This window comes from Schistocerca serialis, chromosome 5 (assembly GCF_023864345.2).
Source record: "Schistocerca serialis cubense isolate TAMUIC-IGC-003099 chromosome 5, iqSchSeri2.2, whole genome shotgun sequence".
NCBI lineage: Eukaryota > Metazoa > Arthropoda > Insecta > Orthoptera > Acrididae > Schistocerca > Schistocerca serialis.
In genome coordinates, this window is record NC_064642.1 from 425,084,217 (window position 1) to 425,105,409 (window position 21,193).

At 40.0% G+C, this 21,193-nt stretch overlaps 1 protein-coding gene across 3 annotated transcripts in view; it reads right to left on the bottom strand.

The window, feature by feature from the left end:
* The window catches only part of LOC126480846 (alpha-tubulin N-acetyltransferase 1-like), a 98,396-nt gene that overhangs the window by 41,309 nt on the left and 35,894 nt on the right, over window positions 1–21,193 (bottom strand). For all 3 annotated transcript variants that reach the window (XM_050104195.1, XM_050104197.1, XM_050104198.1), the window contains 2 exons: window positions 14,383–14,446; window positions 6,832–6,922 (listed from right to left, as the gene is read on the bottom strand). In XM_050104195.1, the coding sequence (XP_049960152.1) occupies window positions 6,832–6,922; window positions 14,383–14,446 (155 nt within the window). The remainder of the gene's footprint in view (window positions 1–6,831; window positions 6,923–14,382; window positions 14,447–21,193) is intronic.

Genomic DNA, 21,193 nt, shown 5'->3' on the forward strand with positions numbered 1-21,193 from the left:
TGCATGAGTCCACTGGCAACTGCTCAAACAAACTTAATGTAAACCATTGGGACATCACACTCATTAAAAGCAGTTCATTGTTATGAACTATTGGATAGTCTTTGTCCTTTAACACATTATGCTATTGGCAGACACTTGTGTGTGCGTGTTTTGTTGTTGTAAATGGCGCGTGGCATGGTTTTTTGCCCTCGTTTATGTTTTATTGTTACAGTAGTTTTCTGCAGTAGCAGGCTAAAGTGAAATTCTCTGTTAGAATATCAGTTCGTACCAGTCAAAACTACAATAATTTAACTGAAAACTAAAACAATGAAAACTTCCCAGAATTCTAATAATTTCCAGGTTTCTGCTGGATGAAAAAAACTCCAGAGTTTTTCCTGGATTTCCCGGTTGTCCTGGGGCATGTACACCCTGATGATGTTGACATCCACACTATATGTGGCAAATCTGAAAGAACATTAATGAACAACAACCACATTGCTCCCTGGAAAGGGCCGGCAAAATCTGTGTGTATTCTTTGGCAAAATCTTCGTGTATTCTTTACCATGGATAGTCAGGCTGGAGCCACGAGCTGAAACACTGTGCTGGGGCTGACTGGTTACAGGCACAGCTGTAGCAGTTGCGGATGATATATCAGGGTGTATACGTAGACAAGAAAAAAAAAAATTCCTTGATTTTTCCCGGATCTCCCGGTTAAAAACGCACTTTTTGTCCCCCACATGAAAATACACTTCTTCCAAGGTGAAAGTACTCTTTTCCTGTGATAAGCACCAGTGTATTTTCCTGCATAGCTGTAAAAATATCAGTACTTTGAATGATAAAGCTTTTTATACACCAGCACAGAACTTCTCGACACTTTAGAAAACGAAACTTGACAAGAGAAAAAAAATGCGCTTTGGAAAGATCTTTGATGTGCAGTAACATGTACACTGCATATTTTCATATTACAAACGAATAAATTCAAATTCCATCAAACACGGCACATTAGTTTCTGAAGCATTGAATTAGAGATTACAGTGTGCTTGTTTTGTCAGCCAATCATAGCACATGTCACATGCTCTCGGTGGCCACTGACAGCAGATATTCAGAGCATAAGACACATGATGTAGTCAGCCAATAAGTAGTGTGAATACACAAATAGGAAAAGTTAATGGTTTAAATTAACATATGCAGTGTAGCTACAAGAAAAGCTGAGATTTCATATATAATGTTGGCCTTTTTTGCATGTGTTCCACTTTAAGATAAATTACACATATGTGCCAGTACAATTTTTAACAATGGCATTAATGTCTAGTCTTCTACGCTCAAAATTATTCTAAGTGACTAGTCCTCAAAGAGTTAAGTTTTAAATGAGAGTCAAGCACCCTGTGATTTAAGAAATTCATTACACCTACTCTCACTAACATAATTCATTTTGCGTAAAAGGAAATTTCCTTTGAAAGTAATGCTTTTCAAAGAACCATCCACAATATTTTCCTGCAACCTCTTAGACATGGGTTCATTTCAGCAGTTGCCAGAGAGGGCCAGAAAACAAGCATGACTGGGCATCGGAAGCTACAATGACGTAGGAAGCCCCTATGTTCATACACATATAGCATTAAGAGATGTTACATGATGTCATAAAAGGAATACGACATCAGAGGATACTCCAAGAGCATAGGAATTTTGTAAACCATACTTAAACGCATAATTCGACTTAAAGGACACATTCATATGTGCATATCCACAATGAAGTAGGCCACGTTTTGGGATGCAAATTTTCTTGGATCATCAGTACTGTAATGCCTCATGTTTGGTTCTTTATTATGGCATAATGCCATACATGCCAGAAGATGAAAATGTGCACTTGAAATCCAGTGAACAGTTGAAACTAGTCAATAGTGTGGAATGAAACACTTTGTTTCTTATAAATTGGCAGCATCTGCAGAAAAGATTAATAAAAGCTACATATATTTATCAAACCACCAAAAATAATTTCATTGCTCTGCAAGGCTATTACTGCTAGACTGCCAGAAACAGTGAAATAAAATAAAATCAGAAAACTGAAACTAGTAACATATTTAACATTCCATAATTATGTGAATGTATTTTAATTCATTTGTTAGCTCTCAGCCACAGAAATCCATTTTATTTTCATTTGAGAAGTGAACTGTAAACGAAGAGGAAACAGCAAACTCACTAAATGAAAACACAGGTCCCTATCCTTCTTCCCACTACAAACCAGACTGCTCTGCCTATGCGCAAATCTCGTACCTTGAGCGCACCAGAAAACATTTTCTGGGTAGCATGACTGCTTCTTGCTACTGCTGCAGCCACATTTCAAGTATCCAGGAGCGGGAAGTGGTACTCCTCATACGCAACTCAACTGCGCATGCGCATGATCCCGTTGGCAACTGCTCAAAACGAACTTCATGTAAACAGTTGCGACGCCATGCTCATCGGAAGCAGTTTGCTGTTACGAAGTATTCCATAGCCCTCGTCCTAAAGCCTCTGACACATCTTGCTTTGGGAAGGCGCTTGTGTGTGCACTGTGTTTTGTTGTTGTAAATGGCGCATTTCCTTTGGAACGTAAGTTTTATTCTCTTGTTGACATTTTATTGCTGCAGTATTATTCTGCAGTAGCGGGATACAGTAAAATTCTTTGTTAAGACTATCAGTCAAAATTACAAAAATTTAACTCAAGACTGAAACAATGAAAAATTCCCGGAATTCTATGAACATCCTGGTTTTTTTCCGGTTTTCTGCCGAATAAAAAAAATTCCTGGGTTTTTCCCAGATTTCCCAGTTGTCCCTGAGCGTATACACCCTGTACATTCAGTTTTGGGATCTACGCTCTGCCAGTACACGACACCATGCTACTGCTTGCATTTGGCACATTCCCCAATGTGCAGCGTGGAAGAACTGCAATATGTGGGGGAAGAGAGCGGGAGGGAAATCATCCAACATTCTGTATCGTCCGAGGCTAACAAAATGACCCCTTCAGTAACACCGAGTCTGGGCCTGGGGAAAAAATAAGTGAGCCACTCTGGGTCCGCATCTTTATGCAAATGTTCAGGTCAGCCTCACTGCACTGCAGATAACGCCCTCCGAAGGAGCAGGTCCAATCTTGTCTGGTGCTACACCACCCACCATATTGGAAAACTCATGAAGGGTGTGCAGCTGGTTCATGTCCAAGGCAAAAACAGTGTTTCAAATCTGTAGAAATCGGCATGGTAGTTCTGTAGTGCATATAATAACTAAGAAACAATGCCCACTACTGCAGCTATTGCAACATGTTGTCCGGAAGTTTTGCATGGGGGTCCAACAAAGATAGCATGGGCCTGTGGCCCATCATCAGCTGAAACTTTGTACCACAGAGGTAGACATGGAACTTCCAGACAGCAAAAATGATGGCCCATGCCTCTTTTTCAATCTGTGAATAATCTTGCTGTGCTTAGTTCAACATCTCGTCTTAGACACAAATGCAATAGGCTGTCCCATGTCATCGGCAAATTTATGCAATAGGAAGGCACCAACACCACAATCGGATGCATCTGTGGCTAATGTTAACCATTCGCCCAGCTGGAACATTTCCAAACAAGAAGCCAGCCTCAGGAGCAAAGCTGTACAAATTCCCTCTGACCACGCAAACAGAGCACCCATTTTATGTAACTGGTTAAGTGGGTGGGAAATACAAGCAGCATTTGGAATGAACTTGGCATAATAATTGATTCCACCCAGAAAAAAATTGCAATTTTTTATGATTCTGAGGCACCAGTAAATTAATAATAGTAATTACATGATCTTGGGTGGGTGTAAACTCATGTTCACTCGAACTTTGACCAAAATACTTGACCCTGGGCTGAAAAAAAACTACACTTGATAAGATGACAACATAGACCTTTGGCTTACAGCTGATCAAACAACAGTTGTACATAATGCGAGTGTTGTTCCCGCGTGGCCTCCATACCTAACAAATCATCCAAATACATGACACAATTAAGGATGCCTTCAATGAACTGTCTCGATACCTCTGAAAAATTGTGGGAGCATTTGCAGCCCCAAACGGCAAACTTATTATAACTGTACATGTTGAATGGCATATTAATCAACAGAAACTGTTTTGTGATCTTATTAACAGGTAAATGAAAATATGCATCAGCGAGATCAACTTTTGAAAAACACCGACTTCCAGCCAATTTAGCTAACAATTCCTCTTGCCTAGGAGCTGGGTACAAATCGACATGCTCAGGCATTAATGAGAGATTTAAAAGCACCACTGATCCAATGTAACCCATTACGCTTTTGTACAACACCACAGGTTTTATCCACTAATTACACAAGACTGTGGAGATTACACAAGTATTCTGCAATCTGTCTAGTTCTGCCTTAACTTGATTGCGCATGGTAAAGGGTATCTGATGGGCTCTTCAGAACTTTGGCACTGCCAAATGCTTCAAAGAGATGTGCGCCTGAAAATTCACAGCACAACTTAAAGAAGGTTCAAACACCTGTTTGGAAGTTTTGCACAACACATCCAGTTCAATGAATGGAGTCACCCTAGAAATTAGATTCCCCTGATACTGAATATGGAACCAGAAAAGTGCAAAAGCATCAAGACTAAAAATGTTAGTAATCGTCTAAGAATTAGCTACAAGCAAGGTTAGTTTCCGAGCTTTTTGTACTTAGCTTGCACCATGATTTGATCCCGCAGTGCCATCAAGTGGCCATTGCACATCACCACTTTGTGCCACAGTGGACGCAGTGCAGGGAGCCAATGTGCCAGTAAGTATCCCCATTAATTAAGAACATGGCCGCATCGGTGTTCAACTGGAATTCTGCCGTCACCTCCTTGATGTTCAATAGCAGCATGATACACTGCACCCTGTCTGATGATGTTCCTGGCAGTGGCAGGATGGTGTGCAGGAAGCTAGTGATGGAAGTTGACACCCACCAGCCAAAGCAGTCACTCTTGAGGTGTCCTGGCTTGCAGCAAGCAAAATGGGTAATGTAATGGTACAGGCAGTGATGATGAGGGCCACACTCTGGACATGATTTGATGGCATGACTTGCATTGGGGTCCTCATATAATGATGGGGAGGGAAATTCTTCAGGAGCCACTGCTCGCTTCGAGACACTTCAACAGTGAAGCAAGTGCTTTCATCTTTGAGCACCTGCCAATTCATAGTGTAAAGAAGCATTAACTACTGAATCCTATGGCAGACTACCAGACGCACAAGAGCTCAGTAAATCAGATGATAACCTTGATTGAGAGTCATCAGTTGATCAAAAAGTATGATAATGACTAATACTTCTAACAACATCAAAACCAGAAGAATCATCAAAGAGAGCTTGCGCTGAGGCAATCACTTTATATGCCTTAGCAATTTTTAACACATCTTGCAATGAAGGATTTGATGTTTCTAAAGCCTTTGCACACCTCATGATCCAAAGCCAGGTAGACTGTAACCTCCTGAATTAAAGGATCTGGTTATGACATACCACACTTTTGACAGGTAAAAATCACACTTGTGATATAAGCCTTGTAAATCAGCAGCCTATACTGCGTAGGACTGTTTACTTTGCTTAATATGCAGATTGAACTTGAGCCTAGATGCAACAATGTGCATTTGGTGACTGTAGTATTCAGTCAGCAAAGCATAGGGGTCCAAGAGTGGAAGTAATTTTTGCACCAATTCATACAACTTACTACTAGATGACAGTAACAGCACACAATGGCACTCAGGAACATCAGTTTGACATGCCTTGCAGTGCAGTTTGAAATGCCGTAAATAGACCTTCCAACTCTTTCTTGCCTTACTGAAGGAAGTGAGTGGCAGAGGGAGATGTGTGGAAACAGTGGCTGCCATGACAAACTCAGGATCCATGGTTCTACTTTAAATGGCATGGTAAGAAAGTGCTCATCGCCAGTTTTCTATCCTGTGTTGCGAGGGTAGAAACTGTTTATTGTCACTTGCTTTGGTGAATATACTGAACGACAGAGAATGAGTAAGTGTTCCTGTAAGTCCGCAGCTGACATGAACTGAATGAAGAACTAACAAGTCTGGGACATGGTGAAGTCGGCTTAGCAATGTAACAGTTTCAAGTCAGTGACGACAAACTAAGTCAACTTGGCTGTGCAGTAGTATGATATGAATGGCTACAAAGTACAGCAAGGAATGAACCACACAGCGAGCCTGGGCCACAGGCTCAGCAGCAAACAAGCGCCACTGTGTGGTGCCACATGACGTGTATCTCGGTGGTGGTTCCATATCAAATAGCGGCCCACAGTTGCTGTTCACAGCTTTAGTATCTTTGAATGTCCACATCCATGCTAGGCAGGGATTCTGAATCACTATCAGGTACAAAATGTTCCATATACCACATTTCAGCAAAAAGAAATTTATATCACTGCTGCACTGGCTGGCACATTTGCCCAACAACACCCACTGAACATATCTGGGATATGGTTGGTTGGCAATTTGTCCATCAAAGTCCTCCAGTGACCACTGATGGTCATTTGTTGACTCTCATACAAACTATGTAAAGAGAGATTCCCCAGGAACATTTCTAGACACAATCTGATTCCATGTCACAGTGTACAGATACTTTCACTACAATGAATGGAGGCTTCATATTATACTAAATTATAAAATTCAAATATTATGTGTAGTTCCGTAATATGAATAATTTCAGTACTGTTACATAATTTAATGGCAGAGTAAGCTTGATTCAGTCACTTGTATGTTTCTTAGTATTCCAATTTTTACAAATGTGTGTGTATATTTTGAATAAAATTCTGCTGGGTGTTATATTAAAGTTTACTGTTAGACTAATATTAAAGCAGGTTTGTACCTTTCCAACAGTAGACTCTGGTTTGTGAGCAGCATATCTACCAAAATGAGGCGATGAGTTAGCACTTCCTGCTGCCTCTATTACCCGAGTGCTGCAACATTTTAATTGAGATTAACTGGACACAGAAATTTGGAAGTGTCATCCGTATTAGTCATAAGAAACTCTTGTATAATAATCCAGATACTTCTACGAAACACAAGAGCATAACAACCTTGATACATACTAAAACTGTGTCCAAAATAATCGTAGCACAAGTTTATTAAAAGGCATGCAACTATTTTAAATAATTATGATTGGACTAAACTATTTATTATTAGTCTAAAAATGAAGAGAGACAAATATCATACTACATTTTAACATTTTAATGATTCAATATTCTGTTTACCTTGATACCCCGAGAAAAACCTGCTAAATTAAAATACAATTTGGACAGTTGTTATGAGGACAGAACATTACTTATGTTTAATATATTTTCTGAACAGAGAAAGACTGAGTGGAGACATCTGCTGAAATAGCTAACTTTTGTTTTTCATCTCACCTTTTAACTATTGAACAATGGAAAATCTGAGATGGAATGACAACAATGAATTAGGATAGGTTGCTGATCACCACATACAGGAGTCACTGAGCAGCAGACATGCACCATAAAGAATAAACCGAACAGCACCTTAAGGTGTTTCATAAATAATGTCACTTCTATATTTAAAGTACATTTCAAAGTAGACTAAGCTATCAAAGTCCTTTGTCAGACATAGGATCGCCCCCCACCCCCACCCAAATCTTTTTTGTGTGTGTGTGTGTGTGTGTGTGTGTGTGTGTGTGTGTGTGTGTGTGTGTGGTTTTTTTTTTAAGAGTGTATTTCTCATTCAAGACTTTGCATTATCTCATTTCTGCCACTGAGGATTGTTCAATCAATAGCTCTGATTGAATCTGATTACAAACAGTATAAAACTGACATTGATACGAAATGTTTCAAATACCACACTTCGAGACAAACTGCGAAACTGTGGGGGGGAAGATATTTTTCTACTTTTTTATGGGAGTAGTGGAGAATGCAACCATTCAGAAATACTGCCAAGTGCAGCAAGTGTCTATCATTAGGTATAAACACAGGAACAGAACTTTCTGGTGGAAATTGAAGGAGTAAAGGTAACGACTCACCGGATTGTAGCGATGTACCATCCATTGAAATCTAACATTTATTCAGTAGTATGTTCGAGCACTGGGTAGTAAATGCCACAGTGGCCACTCCTGGGTGGACAGTGGTTGGTTGTCATGCATACACAAAAAACGCTGTGCAGAAATTGCAGCAGAATTGATATACAACATGACTGCTTTAACAGGTGGGCCTGCATTCGTCAGGATAAGCCTACAATAGGACTAACTGGAACAGGATTTGCTCGATGGGTGTATAGGACAGGTCTTGCACCTGGGTCTTTCACAGGGGAATGACCCATATGACAAGAGCTTGGGAGAGAATGTGGCATAAATACTTGTGGGGTAAGATGTTCCTCATTTCTGGGCACTTTGATAAATACAGGAAATCGTGGAGAAAGATATGGCTGAATTGTCCTAGTTTGGGCTGATGCTGGGTGATGAGGGGGAGTGTTGCTTTGCCACTGGTACTTGGGGTTGGTTGGAAGTTTTGAGATGTATCAGAATATTATGCGCAAAATCTGTCTATGGAGGATTAGGTCTGGAGGATGTGCCTATCTGTGAAGGCCCTAGCAAGATCTTCAGTACAGCGGGAAAGGGATTTCTCATCACTGCAGATGCACCTTCCACTGGTGGCCAGGCTATATGGGAATTAGTGTTTTGTGTGGAGGGTTGACAATTGATTGGAAGTGTTAGTCAAATGCCCTACTACAATAGGGCATTGAGGATGGTTGGTTTTCAGGATTTTGGAAAGCATGTAGAATATGGGGTGCAAAGAGATGAGGAGATGGATTTGGGTGAGATATATTGTGATGGGGCTAATGATTTGGATGTTACATTTGACTTCTGGGCAGAGATCATTATGGCAGGGCTTGTAAATAGAGCAGTCAGACAGGTGACAGATGCCTTCTGTTGGGCAGTAAGTGTGCTTCATCACAATAGTGGCAGAACCTTTTTGTAAGAAGGAAGATTAAATCTGGGTCTATCTTGAGTTTGTAGACAGCTCTTCTTTCCTCCACTGAGAAGTCTGTAAGGAGTCTGGGAAGGGACCTAAAGAGTTGGTCACAGAGAAATTGTAAATAAAGGATTCCTGGATGCTACCCAGGGATAGGTTAGGCAGGAGCTGGCCAGGGTCATGTTTGGTTAGTGGTATGAACTAGGAGACGCAAGGTTCAATGTTGGAATTTGGTTGGAGGAATTGGTGTCTAAAAAGTGCTCCCACTGTAGGAACTGAGAGAAGGAGAGTAACTCTTTGATAAGTCCAAAATGATGGAACTCAGTCTTGGTCTGAGGTTACACTTTTACACAGGACTGAAACACCATCTCTCCCATCCAATTCACCTCGTCCTCCTCAGCCCAACCTGCCACCTTACTGGCCATTGACCTCTTACCATTCAAACATCTATCCACATCAAGCTCACTAACTGTCATTCCCACCAAAAAAAAATCATCACCTCCATATAGCCTGGTCACTGATGGATGGCTCATTTATAGTGACAACAAAACCTCTTGCCAAGTATGCTGACAGTCTTACTAAGGCCTTCATAGACAGGCACACCCATCACACCTTCTCTGCAGACAGATTTTCCTCGCCACAGACACACACATGCCTAATCTTCAAACATCCCCAAGAGCAATCAGCAAAGACGTAACCCCTCAACACCCAATATCATCCTACACTGGAACAACTGAACCAAATCCTTTGCCAGGGCTTCTATTAGTTATCTTTGTGTCCAGAAATGAGGAACAGTGAAAGCACACTTATCATATATGGCTTCTGTTTTCTATTTCCGCAAGGCATTTCATATGGGCATGTCCAACAATAAGACAACTACTCAAATGAATGGCCACTTCCAAACTGTGGACTAGACCAGAGTTGACCATCCAGTGGCAGAATATGCTGCTCAGCACATGCTCTATTTCAGTGTCTGTTTCACAATCCCTATCATCTGGATAATTATTCCCCCTTCTCCAAAAACTGCTTTTCTGAAATGTGTAAATGGGAGTTGTCCTTCCAATAAAATCTCCAGTCCCACAGTCCTCCTGGCCTCAATCTCAGCTAGCCCCCTGACCAATCCCTAACTCCACCCCTGGTCGAGGACACTAACTTCACTCACCCTGCACCCTCTCCCCTGAAGTCTCCCCTCTTCAATTGTGTGTCCCCCTCCCAATCCACCCTCCTTGTCATTGCAGAGTGAACTGTACACAACTAACCCTGCCTGCTGCTCAATGGTGTCACTGCCCATGCCACAATCCTATCCTGTGTATCTGAAGTCCCTTCACCTCAACCATCAGCCACCCTTCCTCAAACCTCCTTCCCGTCCCAGCCTCCTTTCTCCTTCGTGTGTCTGTGGCACAAATTTCCATACACAGTGGCAACATGTAGTCAAAAGTTAATATACAACAATATAAAACTGGAAAATGCATGTTCAGAAGCTGCAAAGAAACACACGAAAGGGGAAAGACTCAAACTTTGGAACTTCTTTGCCTGGAAAGGGAGAGGAAAAAGGGGACTTATTATTTTTTTTAAAATTATTTATTTACACGTCCAGTCCTGTAGGACCAAACCGAGGAGCAAATCCTCAAAGTTGTGGAACATGTCAGTACATTAAATTACAACATAAAAGTAGTAACAGATAAAAGTAGTAACAGATAAAAATAAAATGTCAAGCCATAAGTTTAAGTAAATGCAATCAACAATATAACATTAGAATCAGCTTAATTTTTCAAAACTCCTCTACAGAATAGGAGGAATGACCCAGGAGGAAACTCTTCAGTTTCGATTTGAAAATGCGTGGACTATTGCTAAGATTTTTGAATTCTTGTGGTAGGTTACTGAAAATGGATCCAGCAGTACACTGCACACCTTTCTGCACAAGCATTAAGGAAGTCCGATCCAAATGCAGGTTGGATTTCTGCCGAGTATTAACTGAGTGAAAGCTGCTTATTCTTGGGAATAAGCTGATATTGTTAACAAAAAACAACACTAAAGAATATATATATTGAGAGGCCAACATCAAAATACGCAGAATAGTGAACAGCGGTCGACAAGCGGTTTGCGAACTTACACAACTTATTGCCCAAATCACCTGTTTCTGAGCCAAAAATATCCTTTTAGAATGAGAGGAATTGCCCCAAAATATAATACCATACGACATAAGTGAATGAAAATAAGCAAAGTAGACCAATTTTCATGTCGAATGATCACTTTCTTCAGATACTGTTCCAATAGTAAAATGACAGCATTAAGTCTTTGAACAAGATCCTGCAAGTGGGCTTTCCATGACAGTTTACTATCTATCTGAACACCCAGACATTTGAACTGTTCAGTTTCACTAATCATATGCCCATTCTGTTGAAATTAAACCATCAGGTTTTGTTGAATTGTGTGTTAGAAACTGTAAAAACTGAGTCTTACTGTGACTTAGCATTAGTTTATTTTCTACAAGCCATGAACTTATGTCATGAACTGCACTATTTGAAACTGAGCACTACTGCACACAACATCCTTTACTACCAAGCTAGTGTCACCAGCAAACAGAAATATTTTAGAAACACCCTAATACTAGAGGGCATATCATGTATATAAATAAGGAACAGGAGTGGCCCCAACACTGATCCCTAGGGCACCCCCCACTTGACTATACACCACTCAGACCCCACATCACAGCCATTCTGAACACTGTGAATAATACCTTTTGCTGTCTGTTGCTAAAGTAAGAGGTGAACCAATTGTAAGCTGCTCCCCGTATTCCATAACAGTCCAGTTCCTGGAGCAATATTTCGAGATCAACACAATCAAACGCCTCAGTTAAATAAAAAAATATGTCTAGCATTCAAAACCTTTTGTTTAACCCATCCAATAACTAACAGAGAAAAGAGAACACGGCATTTTCAGTTTTTAAACGACTTCTAAAGCTGAACTGTACATTTGATAGCAAATTATGTGATATAAAATGGTCAATTATCCTTATATACACATCCCTTTCAACAACTTTGCAAACACTGACACTATAGAAATATGTCTAAAATGGTCTATATTATCCCTTTCTCCCTTTTTATAAAGCAGTTTTGCTACTGAGTATGTTAATTGTTCAGGAAACTGAACATTCCTAAAGGAAAAATTACAAATATAACTAAGTACAGGGCTAATATGTGCAGCACAGTACTTTAATATTTTGCTAGGCACTCCATCATATCCATGAGATTCCTTAGTCTTGAGTTATTTAATTACTGACTCAATCTCCCCTTTGTCTGTATTACAGAAGAGTATTTCAGACATCATTCTTGGAAAGGTATTTGCCAAGAGAGTTATATGATTCCCTGCAGAAACTAAATTTTTGTTTAATTCACCAGCAATACTCAGAAAATTATTATTAAATACTATCCATCTATCTGATTTATCAGTAACAGAAGTATTTTTACTACAAACTGACTTTATATCGTCGGCCATGTGCTGGCTGCTGACCAGCCACTTCCTTCACAACTAATCACATGGTTTTAATTTTATCCTATGAATTAGCTACTCTATTTGCATACTACATACTCTGTCTTCCTCATAACATTTTTAAGTACCTTATCATACTGTACGTAATGGGCTACTGTAGCTCGATTGTGACTACTTCTAATGTTCTGATATAATTCTCGCTTTGTTCTACATGATAACCTTATCCCACTTGTCAGCTACACAGGCTGCCTTTTACTGCTAGTACCTCGTTTAGAACATTCTAATGGAAAGCAACTCTCACAGAGCATGAGAAATGTGTTAAGGAACACATTACATTTGTCATTATGTTATCAGCACTATAAACATCCTGCCACTCCTGTTCTTGACGAGGTTTAAGAAACTCTCCACTGTCGTTCCTACATAATTTGTAAATATATGTGACATTTATTTGAGTACAAAAGCCTTTTAGTCTTAAAATTTGTGCATCATGGTCTGAAATGCCATTCACCCTTTTACGAACAGAATGCCTGTCTAGTAATGAAGAATGAATAAAAATATTGTCTATGGCTGTGCTACTGTTCCCCTGCACCCTAGTTGGAAAAAAACACAGTCTGTATCAGATCATATGAATTTAGGATGATCTGCCAACATCCTTTTTCCTGCACAATCACACACAAAATTAATACTGAAGTCACCACATATAACTAATTTCTGGTACTTCCTATGAAGTGAATCAAGAACCCTCTCTAACTTGAGTGGAAATGCTCTCGCGTCAGAGTTATGGGACATATATACAACAAAAATTAGAAGTTTAGTTTCACTAATGATAATGTTGTTCATTAAAATGCACTAAGGGAGACAATACAGGAAAAAATATGAAAATTAACACTGAAATTCCTGTAACAAATGAGGCTTGAGAAGTTCGAAATGGTGTACAAGGTAGATAACAAGTCAGAGTTAGAAAGGAGACACACAGCCTAATGCAAATATGGAGCCAGAGGTGAAAGAGAAAAGCACATAAAAATACTGGAACAGAAGAAAAAAGTTACTGAAACAATACATACTGAAGAAGGGCTTGCAGATACTTGAGTGAAGAAATGGAATTCCAACTTTCAGTTTAAAGTCTACCAGTCAATTCATTTAATAGCAGAAGGGGTAAGGATGAAATAAAAATGAATAGGAAATGTATGCATGTCTACAAAGGCAGAAAAATCACTCCAAACACAGAATTGGGGGGTGCACAGTGTAAAGGAAAGCAGGTGCAGCATCTTTCCCTACCTATGGCACACATTTTCACATTTCCAATCTATCCTCCTTTCTTTTCCTCCAATGGATACGTACCCCACTGGTCAATCTCACACAGGCAGGTGCTGATCAAGCAGCCCGTGTCAGCACAGAAAGTGTGCAGTGGGGTCACCAGAACGTAATTTAGAACAGGATGTTCCATCTTATGTGCCTGCCAGAGGGGGGAGAGGGCAGCAGCCAGGTGAACACGGGAGGTACAGGTAGGCAAACGGCTGATGTACAGTCAGTCTCCCTTTGATTCCCTGTTTTTTTAACTTTACTTGCAAAATTCTCCCTTCTTTTCATCTCCGTCTTTAATTCAATATTTTTCATTTGTCCCTTCCATTATCTCCCCACTGAAACTGGCATAGTGCTTAGCAATGGACTTACTCAATCTGATGCTTTTCCCTTCATATTTGCCTCCCTCTCCTTGAATCAGGCAGGTGCGAATCTTTCTCAACCAAGAGAACATGTGAACTGAGGGTGGGAGGATAGGGCTCTGACTTTCCTCCAACAAACATACCTTTTTTCATTGAAAAAGGAACATATAGTTCTAAAAACTAGAAGGATTATTATTTTCTACTTTTAGTGTTTCAATCAGTAACATTATGAACTGTGCCTTCTGTAAAGTACTGGCCTGTCTCCCCGCAATTTTACATACTTACGCGTTCATGCCTGCTACAGACTTATTGTCTTGAAGATGTCCTTTTCCTGACATGTGAATAACATCTGTCAACAAATAGTTATCACCCAATTAATATAGTATAAATGTAAGATGAGAACAGATTTATTTACTACAAACAACAATTGTACGAAAAGAACAGATGTCATAAAATTTTTGCAGTATTATTTTGATACACACAGAAACACGAATAAAAAATTACAAGGAATGTGTGCCTGGCCTTAAAACAATTTTTCCGCACTGTACGCAAACCACTGTTGAGAATGTGAACATTGCAATGGTGCAGGCTAACATCGAAGAATGGTCAAAACATAGTGTAACATGGGTTATCTAAAACAGAGAATGGCAGACTAAATATGGCACAGAAATTAAGCTCCAGTGCCACAGAAATGCAAAACAAGACATTGTCGGCCATTGTGTGCATAAATGCAGCAACAGAGACATTAAAAAAAAATTGCTGATTACAGCAATGTGCACAGAACAAACATATATGTAAAATAAATACTGGTAACCAGAAATAAAACTTAATTTTAACTTATTAAAATATACAATGCTTAAAATTTGTATCAAACAATAACATAACCACTTAAAAATAATTCTAGATTTTTACAACAACAATATATGTAAACTTCTTGATAGAATAAAACTGCATGCTGGGCCAGGACTCAAACCTGAGACTTTTGTCTTTCCCAGGTTCCGGTATTAATCTGCCAGGAAGTTTCAAATCAGCACACACTCCAACACAGATGTAAAATTTATTTTGGAATGTAAGCAGGTTATCTTTGCTATTTTTCAGTTTGTTAGTAAAACACATGCTATAGTCCTCTAGTGTATTTACTTACCATTTTACATGTCTATTGCTATTCAGCTTGTTGGGAAGCTATCATGAAATTCCTGACATCAATCGTTAGGGAATTCTCCATACTCTGTGCATGTGCATGCTAACTTGTAGCTCTCCTCATATCACACTGTGTAATTTGATAATCCCTCACACTTAACCATAGCAAGACCCATACATTAGGTTGGTTCATAAGTTCGTAGCATTTTTCCATAAGTTTAATAAACACAACAGAAACATAACAGAGACTTTAGTCATCAATAATCTACTCTATTTCACTATTTATAACAGCCTGCCAATGCTGGGGTAACTTTTCTATTCCACAACTGTAGAAATCACAGAGTTGAGGTGAAGAAGTCATTCAGCCAAGTTCAGAGCACATTTTCAGCCAGACAGGAAGTTCCTTGAAAGCTGTTCGATATAGACAATGTAGGAAAAGATAGATTGCTACTTCCCATAAAGACGATGTGTCAAGTTGCAGACAGGCATGATTAAAAGACACTCACATATAGCTCACATGTAGCCACAGCCTCTGTCAGTAAAGAAAGATGTGCATGTGCACAAGCAAGCACACCTCACACACACACACACACACACACACACACACACACACACACACACACACAACCACCAACTCCAGCATCTTGCCAGTCCAGCCAGTTCTTGGGTACACTGACATGGATCATTATAGATTAATGCATTTAAACAATCTTCATGAAACCTTGAAGGTCTTCCTGAATGTGGAGAGTCAGTAATGCCAAAACAATCCTCCTTAAAACGAGAAATTCATTTTCTTGTTGTGCTGTCCAATGGCATTATACCCATAGATGGTGCAAGTGTTTTTGGTTACCTCCACTACTGTCACTGTTCTACTGAACTCTAACAGAAGAATATGTTGGTAATGCTCTGATTTCTACACTTGTCACTCCATTTTCTAGCATCCACAGCTCCACTCACTATCTCCAAATGACAACATGGAAACTTAAACAGCAACAGTGAATTATAAATAAAAACTGACAATCCGTCGCAATCAGCCATTGCAACTGGAATAACATGCAAAACAAAAATGCTACAAACTTTTGCACCAACCTAATATTTTTGGATACCAATTTGTAGATATGTTATACTATTCAAATTCTCTCTAAATTCACAAGATACAGTCAAGTCATTCAAGTAGTACAAGTAAAATTTTAGTATTGTAGGGTATTTTGTGGTGCAAATACATTCTGAAAACAGTTTTGTAGTATTTTCAGGAGTTGCTTAAGCTTTTTAGGTGTTCCACTCCAAAAACTCAAAATCTAATTAGATTGACTATCCATCATATTCTGTACTCTGAAATTCATGAAGATATGTGGACTCGGAATTCTGTAGAAAGAAAACTCCACTCACCAGGAACTTTATGAATAAAGGCAGTCAAATGAAAATGAGACAGACTATTTAATGAGCATGTGGTGGATGTTGGTAACACAGGTACAGTATGAATGTTAACTGCTGTGCCACGTGTCTATTAGACATGCTCATCATGCTTTCAACTTCACTGTGGGGCTGGGAAAGAGGAACATCAAGGAATAGAGCCATTTTTAACTGTAGATGGAGTGTAAGGAAGTGAAATTTATACCCGAATGCCTGCTTTGTATAGTGAACACAGTATGCCATGAGCATGTATGTTTGCATGGGATGAATTGTTTTGACAAGGTCGGGTGTCACTGGAACACAGCAGTCGGCCAGGAGAGGCTCACTGTGTCATTAACCCTTCTCTTTAAAGTCAAGATGGTGTACTCAGTAATGAAACAAAGCAGTAGGCTCTGCCAGAAATATCGACTCTTAGACAATGTGTCTAATAGTGTATTTTAATACGACAGTAAGCCATCTTAGGCAGTTTATAACACTTAAAACACTTGATAGTGGCACTTTGTAGCTGAAATCATGAGTGTGTAAGTGTAAATGTAACTGTAACATTGTAAATAAACAACAGTCTAATGGCAGTACTGACTTTAAAGAAATATATTAGGACTGTGGCTCCGCGTTATCAAAAAATTATTAGCCCTTCTCTCACTGCTCTGGTGGATGCTGCCATCAGAAATGATCGATGATGGGTAGTAGAAGACTTGTGGCTCATGTAGAGCATCAGTCAGTACTGCTCATAACATCATGACAGAGCATCTGAAGTTCTGTAAAATCTGATCATAGTGGGTTTCCCACAGCTTGAAGGAGGACCAGAAGGTGAACAGGATGTTGATATCACTGCAGCTCCTGGAACAGTATCATAATGAAGAATATTGTTTCCTGTCCCATATTACCATGGGAAATGAAACATGGTGTCATCATTTCGAGCTGGTGAGTGTCAGAGCCAAGAATGGAAGAAGATGGGTACACCCCTACTGAAAAAATCCAAAGCCGTGCACCCCAGCTCAGGGAAACACAAAGTTTTTCTTCAACTGCAAGGCCCTGTTGTTTTTGGCTTTCTAGAACACAGTGCCACAATTAACACACAATGGTACATGGAAACTTTGCAAAAACTGAAGTGCATCACGTCCAAGCAACCAAGAATGTCGATTGAAGTCATGATTCTGTTGCAGGATAATGCATGCCAACACACAGCCAAGATTGTTTCAACTCCGCTACAAAAATTTCACTGGGAGGTCCCTTACTCTTCCTCCACACAATCCTGATCCCTCTCCATGCGATTTTCACTTATTTACAGCCCTGAAGAAAGACATTCATGGCTGTTGATTTGCTTTGGAAGAAGGGTGCATCCCTGGGTACAATCGTGGTTCCATAGGCAGCTGCAAACATTTTTCCATGAAGGCATGGATACCTTGTCTCTCAGTGGAATACATGTATTAACAGTTGTCACGATTACTTCTGAAATAACGAAGAGTTTTCTTAATTTTCCCCTCTGCCTCTTTCTCATTTGGCTCCCACTTATATGTCTGTAAGAACCCACACAATGTGATATTACAAGTGGCTGATGGTGAGACGAAAGGCAGAGATGAGTATACCTGATGGTGTGGCTGGCTGGCCAAAGTGGAGCCTGCTAGCCAGTCGTGTGGGAAAGCACAGGTGTGCTTGGAAGCTGTGACTGACCACAGCCGTAACAAGCCTTACAGATATGTTCAAAAAAACATACACCAAAGATACTGAGGTGATGAGAGAAGCTCATTGAAACTTTAATTCTGATCCTCAAGCTTATACTTTCAAAGTTATAAATGTCTGAATTATAACAGTTTATAAAAATTAATAACAAATGAACCAATCATACAACATGCACTTATGATGTGCCATATGAAAGCTGCTGATGTCAGTAATTACCACAACACATTAAATTTACAACCAGACACCTACAGAGAATCCCAGGAAGAATGATCAATCTTCAGGGACATGAGTGAGATGCTCACTTGAAGCAAAAAACTTCATATGGAAAAAAAATGCTCTATACCGAATGGTTTCTGGGATAGATTATATTTAATGTACATTTATTTTTGGGTTAGCACTGCACATGTATGAGTCTCACCAGCACAACTTCTTTGATAATTTATTCTAACCCAATCTACCTGATTGCTTTCAACCTCTTTGCTAGGGATGTCTTTCTACAGTTAAATTAACCTGCTGAACGCGCATTTGTCCATAGTGTGTTGAGAATGAAGTATCTATTTATTTATTTATTATTCCATGTGATCTGTTGGTACAAAGTGTGTTGCAGATGTCGGAAAATATCAGTTAACATTGTTTTCATACATTAACATATAGTACCCTAATGTATTATATTGCAAATGTAAAACCAGTGACACAACATGTATGACTTCACGGCTTTGCTAAATTTTATGTTGTCATCGATGGACTTAATACTAGTGGCAGGATTGCTGAACAGTTGGAGGCCCATATGGAAAGCTCTCCCCCCCCCCCCCCCCCCCCCACAGTTGAGTGTTTGTACATAAAACATGCACATTTGAGTTTTTCCTGGTGTTGTGTTTATGTATTTCATTATTTTGTACAACTCTGGAGTCAGTAGCCACTACATCTACATACATACTCCGCAATCCACCATACGGTGCGTGGCTGAGGGTACCTCGTACCACAATTAGCATCTTCTCTCCCTGTTCCACACCCAAAAAGAACGAGGGAAAAATGACTGCCTATAAGCCTCTGTATGAGCCCTAATCTCTCTTATCTTATCTTTGTGGTCTTTCCACGAAATGCAAGTTGGCAGCAGTAAAACTGTACTGCAGTCAGCCTCAAATGCTGGTTCTCTAAATTTCCTCAGTAGCGATTCACGAAAAGAACGCCTCCTTTCCTCTAGAGACTCCCACCCGAGTTCCTGAAGCATTTCCGTAACACACACTTGATGATCAAACCTACCAGTAACAAATCTAGCAGCCCGCCTCTGAATTGCTTCTATGTCCTCCCTCAATTCGACCTGATAGGTCGTATTAGCGTTTTATAAGTGGTCTCCTTTATAGATGGACCACATCTTCCCAAAATTCTACCAATGAACCGACGACAACTATTCGCCTTCCTCACAACTGCCATTACATGCTTGTCCCACTTCATATCGCTCTGCAATGTTATGCCCAAATATTTAATCGACGTGACTGTGTCAAGTGCTACACTACTAATGGAGTATTAAAATATTACAGGATTCTTTTTCCTATTCATCTGCATTAATTTACATTTATCTATATTTAGAGTTAGCTGCCATTCTTTACACCAATCACAAATCCTGTCCAAGTCATCTTATATCCTCCTACAGTCACTCAACGACGACACCTTCCCATACACCACAGCATCATCAGCAAACAGCCACACATAGCTATCCACCCTATCCAAAAGATCATTTATGTAGATACAAAACAACAGTGGACCTTCCACACTTCCCTGGGGCACTCCAGATGATACCCTCACCTCCGATGAACACTCACCATCAAGGACAACGTACTGGGATCTATTACTTAAGAAGTCTTCAAGCCACTCACATACTTGGGAACCAATCCCATATGCTCGTACCTTAGTTAGGAGTCTGCAGTGGAGCACCGAGTCAAAAGCTTTCTGGAAGTCAAGGAATATGGCAACCGTCTGATACCCTTCATCCATGATTCACAAGATATCATGTGAAAAAGGGCGAGTTGCATTTCGCAGGAGTGATGCTTTCTAAAACCGTGCTGATGCATGGACAGCAACTTCTCTGTCTCAAGGACATTCATTATATTCGAACTGAGAATATGTTCGAGAATCCTGCAACAAACCGATGTTAAGGATATTGGTCTGTAATTTTGAGGATCTGTCCTTCTACCCTTCTTATATACAGGTGTCACTTGCACTTTTTTCCAGTCGCTCGGGACTTTACGTTGGGCAAGAGATTCGCGATAAATGCAAGCTAAGTAAGGAGCCAATGCAGTAGAGTACTCTCTATAAAACTGAATTGGAATCCCATCAGGACCTGGCGATTTATTTATTTTCAACCCATTCAGCTGCTTCACAACCCCAGGGATGTCTATCACTATGTCCTCCATATGGGAATCTGTACGAGACTCAAACGGCGGTATGTTTGTACGATCCTCCTGCGTGAAAGATTTCTCAAATGCTAAATTTAAAATTTCAGCTTTCGTTTTACTGTCTTCTGTTGCCAGGCCAGACTGATAAGTGAGTGACTGGATGGAAGCCTTCGACCTGCCTACCGATTTTACGACAGACCAGAATTTTCTTGGGTTTAAAGCAAGATCTTTTGCTAAGGTATGACGGTAGTGGTTGAATGTTTCGTGCATCGCTCTTTTTACAGCACCATGAATCTCTACTAACTTTTGCCTGTCCTCATTCTCCCGATCTTTCTTGTATCGCGAGTGCAACTGCCTTTGCTTCCTGAGCATTCTCCGAATTGTGCTGTTAAACCACGGTGGGTGTTTTCCGTCCGTAACCCACTTTTTCGGCACATACTTGTCCAATGCGTAATTTACAATGT